This window comes from Terrapene carolina, unplaced genomic scaffold, assembly GCF_002925995.2.
Source record: "Terrapene carolina triunguis isolate 2854851 unplaced genomic scaffold, T_m_triunguis-2.0 Scaffold96, whole genome shotgun sequence".
Taxonomy (NCBI): Eukaryota; Metazoa; Chordata; order Testudines; family Emydidae; genus Terrapene; species Terrapene triunguis.
The window spans coordinates 29,411,240-29,416,450 of NW_020664447.1; the positions used below are offsets into that span (position 1 = coordinate 29,411,240).

A 5,211-nucleotide genomic window follows, 5' to 3' on the forward strand; every position below is an offset into this window, starting at 1 on the left:
GACCACTGCTTTTTGTATTGTGGGAAAAGGTAATCTCGCCATTCACTTGTTCCACACCATTCATGATTTTATAGAGCTCTATCATATTCCCACCCTTCATCATCTCTTTTCTAAACTGAACAGCCCTAATCTTTTTAGTCTCTGCATATGAAAGCCATTCCATACTCTTGATGAGCTTTGTTGCCCTTCTCTGAACCTCTTCCAGTTCTGCTATACCAGGGGTGGACAAACTTTTTGGCCCAAGGGCCACATCAGAATAGAAATTGTATGGCGGGCCATGAATGCTCACAAAATTGGGGTTGGGGGTGTGTGAGGGGGTGCAGGCTCTGGGGTGGGGCTGGGGATGAGGAGTTTGGAGTGTAGGAGGGTGCTCTGGGATGGGACCGAGGGGTTTGGAGTGCAGGAGGGTGATCAGGGCTGGGGCAGGGGTGCGGGAAGGGGTGCAGGTTCCGGCTGGGGTGTGGGTCTGGGGTGGGGCTGGGGATGAGGAGTCTGGGGTGCAGGAGGGTGCTCCGGGCTGGGATCGAGGGGTTGGAGAGTGGGAGTGGGATCAGGACTGGGGCAGGGGGTTGGGGCATGGGGAGAGGCTCAGGGGGTGCAGGCTCTGAGCGGCGCTTATTTCAAGCAGCTCCCGGAAGCAGTGGCATGCCCCATCTGGAGCGCTGGAGCAGGGCCGCGCCGCATGGTGTGGCCCTGACTCAGTGGTGCCCCAGCCGGAGTGCCGGAGCAGAGGCCGGCTTAAAACGGCTCGCGGGCCGGTAGTTTGCCCAGCCCTGCGCTATACCCTTTTTGAGACGGGGCAATCAGAACTGGTCACAGTACAGTGTGATTGCACCCATGGATTTTTGTAGTGGGATTGTGATATTTTCTGTCTTACTTTCTATCCCTTTCCTAATGGTCCCTAAACATTAGCCAGATTGTGCTCAGAAATTTTTTATTATTTTAGTGGAAACGTTCTTGTTTGGGTTTAAAAGTCACGCTCAAGATTGGCCCAAAATTAAGGGGTTGTATAAATGGGCTTCAGCAAGACAGGAACGATCACAGGCACTTTGGCTGGAAAAAATCCCGCTGGAAATGGCTTTCCTTGCCCTTGCCGTGTTTGCGACCCACACGTTAGTGTGGCCTTGGGCAGGTGCATGATACCCTGAGAGAGAGCCTGGCTGCTCTTGTTGTAGGTGTCCCCGAGGGAGGGAGGAGGCGGGCAGCAGCGATGAGGCAGGCGAACGGGAGTTTGACACCTAATCTCCGGGAGGCGTGAATAAAGGGCCCCAGGCTAGCAGGCGGGGCTGCGGGTGCAGGATCAGGAAGCGACAGCGCTCCGGAAAGCCAGGTAGCAGCAGCAGCGGGAGGAGGAGCCCCCTGCACAGGAGGAAGGTGAGCGACAGATCGGAGTGCGGGGGGCTCCGGGACCGGGAGCCCGGGAAGGGCGGTGGGTGTCTGAGATAGAGACCTGGCTCTGGCATGACACGTCCCCTTTAAGTCATTACCAAGGCGCTGCGTCTGTGTGGGCGGAGCCGAGCGCTGGGGTGGGTGAGGAAGTGAGTGCGGCGGCTCCAGCCGGGTCCCTGGCTCCAGCGACCTCGCGCTGCACGGGGTGTCCCCGCTGCGCTGCAGTGCACAGGGGCGCACTCGGTCCCAGCAGCGCACGGGGGCCGCCCGTCTCCGAGCCGGGATCCCGCGCTGCCTGTCTGACCCCCCCTCTGCACCTCTGTCATGAACAGGACGCAGCTGAAGCGCTCTGGGATCCTCAGGATGGCTCTCACCGGCTCCTCTGACCCCCTGCTGCAGCAGGAGGAGGGTGGCAGCGGCAGCAGGGAAACCCCCTTCCTGTTGAAGGCTATCCAGATCGCCTTGGTAGTCTCTCTGTACTGGTTCATCTCCATCACCATGGTCTTCCTCAACAAGTACCTCCTGGACAGCCCCTCGCTGCGCCTCGACACCCCGCTCTTTGTCACCTTCTATCAGTGTGCTGTCACTGTCATCTTCTGCAAGGCCCTCAGCCTGCTGGCCTCCTGCTGCCCACTGGGCTACCTGGACTTCCCCTCCATCCGCATGGACCTCAAGGTATCCCGCAGCATTCTGCCCCTCTCTGTGGTCTTCATCAGCATGATCACCTTCAACAACCTGTGCCTCAAATACGTTGGCGTGGCCTTCTACAATGTGGGGCGCTCGCTCACCACTGTCTTCAATGTCCTGCTCTCCTACCTGCTCCTCAAGCAAACCACTTCCCTGTATGCCCTGATAGCCTGTGGGGTCATTATTGGTGAGTAGAGCCTGTTGAGTCTGGCTATACCTGTGTGTCCAGTTTAATGTCTTGCAACAGCTCAAAAGTGGATGAACTTCAAAGGAAAAATAGTTGAGCTTATACCTTTCCTCCTCCCCCTTTCTGCCCCTCTACCCCCCAATTTATGGAGGAGAAAAAGACCCTGGGAGGTTTTTGGAGATGTTTGTTTTGTTTTTGTTTGTCTAGTAAAGTATGCCCCCCCCTTTTTTTTTTTTTTACTTTAAACATTTGGTTCCTCTCTAGGCTGGAAGACTCTCTAGTAACTGGAAAAGTAGAGAAATGACAACCCTGGAGCCAAGAGAGTGAAAGTTGAGCAACCTGATAGAATTTTTAGTTAGACTGGTTTAGTTCTTAGGGAGCTTTCAGTTCTTAAGCATTAAAAAACCTCTATCTTATTCCAATGACTAAATAAACATTTTGTGAGACCTCATAATACGCATCCTCAAACAAAACCAGGGAAGACAAGATTTGACATTCCTGAGATTGTAAAGATTATAAAAACAAAACAAAAAACAAAAAAACCCAAAGAGGAGAACCTTAACCTTGGTGCTGCACTCAGGTCATCTTCCTCCATATAAGGTGGAGGGGAGAGTCAGTCACAGACCCATTTAAAAAGCAACTAACAATGGATTTTTTTTTTAAGGGAGTGTGTATAGTGTTTGAATCTCTGGTGTCTCTAATTCCCTGTCAGTATGTCACTAATTCTGTATGGTTGCAGGTGGATTCTGGCTGGGCATAGACCAAGAGGGAGCAGAGGGCACTCTGTCATGGACCGGCATAATCTTTGGGATCCTGGCAAGTCTCTGTGTCTCACTCAATGCCATCTACACCAAGAAAGTGCTGCCTGCCGTGGATGGCAGCATCTGGCGCCTGACCTTCTACAACAATATGAACGCCTGTGTCCTATTCTTGCCCCTCATGCTGCTGCTCGGTGAGTTCCACACCCTCTACCACTTCGACAAGCTGGGGAACCCTGGTTTCTGGGGCATGATGACCCTGGGAGGAGTGCTTGGCTTTGCAATCGGTTACGTGACGGGACTCCAGATCAAGTTCACCAGCCCACTCACCCACAATGTGTCTGGGACGGCTAAGGCCTGTGCCCAGACAGTGCTGGCTGTCTGCTACTATGAGGAGACCAAAAGCTTCCTGTGGTGGACAAGCAACATGATGGTTCTAGGAGGCTCCTTTGCCTACACATGGGTAAAAGGGCTGGAGATGAAGAAGGTACAGGAGGAATCCACTCCAAAAACAGGCGAGAAAAATGAGACTGGCGTCTAGGCCAGCTCCAGTCTGCACTTCTGCTGCTGTGCCTATGGAGTGGAGCTTCAATGGGAAAGAAGCCAGGATCAGGAACCTTCAGGGCAGGAAAACATTGAATTATGCAGTGCATAGAAAGGGGTGTCGAGAGTGAAGCCAAAGGCGTCCCGTATATACAGTGTGTTTACTAAAATTGTGGAGGGGAGAATGTCACTTCCTTTGGATTTCACCATTTCTTGAATAGGAAAGGGCATTTGTTGATGGGACGAGGGTGTATTAGGGGGACCTTCTGTCAGTACTGGGGCTTTTTTAAACTGCTGCTACCGTTTAAACACTATATGGACACCCAACTGCTCCCCTGGTGATGGAGAGGGAAAAGGGCATGAGGTGTGTGTGTCTGGGGACAGATAATGGCTACTTCTAGATTAGCCACCAATTTAAGTGGTGAGATCTTGCACCTAAATGTAGGGGAGGGGCAGGTAGCCAGACTTTCCAGGCTACTCCTTCCTCCTATTATAAGGTTAAGATTTTGTCACAGTTATTTTTAGTAAGTCACAGACAGGTCGCGGGCAGTAAACACAAATTTACGGAAACTCATGACCTGTCTGTGACTTTTACTAAAAATAATGGGAGGGCAGAGAGGGCTGACGGGGTGACTGAAGCCTGGGGAACGGGGGGGAGAATGAGAGCCAGAGCACTTCTGCAGGGATGGGGGGGCAGCACCCACCACCTGGGGGCTGTCGTCCCCCCCCCCCCCAGCAACTGAGGGCTGCAGGGGAGGGTGGGCACAGCAGCTGATAGCTCTGGCCCCACCACCCCGGGGTGAGGCAGAAAATGTCATAGAGGTCTCTGGAAGTCACGGAATCTGTGACTTCCGTGACATCTGTGACATAACCTAGCCTTAATTATAAATGAAAATGGATGTCCTTCCTGTTCCTACCCCATTGCAATATACACTTGGAAATCCCCTCACCAACAGTTCTGGGGCCTCTAAATTGCCTGTCCAAGGAGTCAGTATTTCTTGGTGTGGATCCTTCAAGGTTGTATAACTCTGTTTTTCTCCCACACCCAAGGGGTTTGCTTGTCCAATAAATGACTAAAAGGATGGGACAGAATTTTTATCCCACTTCCAAAAGCTAGCAACATTCCTTGTGTTGGGCAGGGGGATGGTGCTGGCCCTTTCACATAATATTGCTCGGTCCTTACTGGGTACCTGGGACTTTGCCTTGGTGAAAGAGTAGCTGGCTCTCTCTTCTTGTGGGTTTCTGAACCATTTACTGTTCTGGGGTGAGTACCCCATAATGAATTGGGAAATTCAAGACATTTCTCATTAGCCTTCTGTATTAGGGGTAGAGTTGCCTTTCTGGCAATAATGCTATCATAATTAGGCCAGTTTCAGGGTGAATTGCTCTCTACCCCTGATGGTTGCCTTACCTGGTGATCCTCACTAGAAGGGGTGCCCACAGCGTGAAAATTGACGTTTGAGCATGGAAAATGCCATAATTCAGCTGCACCAAGAACTTACTGGGAAGTTGCAACTCTTTTACCAAGAAATCCCAGATCAGGGGTGAATGCAGTTGGGCTGAATTCATATCCAGACTCCCACTTAAGAGTCTGATTAGCACAGAAACCTCTGTGCCCTACTCTGTCTCATTCAAGTGCCATTGTGG

At 52.0% G+C, this 5,211-nt stretch overlaps 1 protein-coding gene across 2 annotated transcripts; it reads left to right on the forward strand.

Annotated features, from left to right (window-relative positions):
* The first annotated feature begins 1,290 nt into the window (after positions 1-1,290).
* On the forward strand, positions 1,291-4,207 carry SLC35C1 (solute carrier family 35 member C1). Of its 2 annotated transcripts, XM_024214649.3 has the most exons (3): positions 1,291-1,374; positions 1,722-2,263; positions 3,003-4,207. In XM_024214649.3, exons 2-3 carry the CDS (start codon positions 1,753-1,755, stop codon positions 3,560-3,562), a joined length of 1,071 nt encoding a protein of 356 aa, XP_024070417.1. In that variant the 5' UTR covers positions 1,291-1,374; positions 1,722-1,752; the 3' UTR covers positions 3,563-4,207. The 2 variants fall into 2 exon arrangements, with proteins under 2 accessions (XP_024070417.1, XP_024070409.1); XM_024214641.3 differs by lacking the exon at positions 1,291-1,374 and having other exon boundaries at positions 1,571-2,263.
* Positions 4,208-5,211: the final 1,004 nt, after the last annotated feature.

Bases quoted from the DNA above. Each gene is read 5' to 3' on its own strand.
- SLC35C1 (XM_024214641.3), top strand. From the start codon at position 1,714: ATGAACAGGACGCAGCTGAAGCGCTCTGGGATCCTCAGGATGGCTCTC. The intron at 2,264-3,002 runs GTGAGTAGAGCC...GTATGGTTGCAG, and splicing joins AGCCTGTGGGGTCATTATTG to GTGGATTCTGGCTGGGCATA.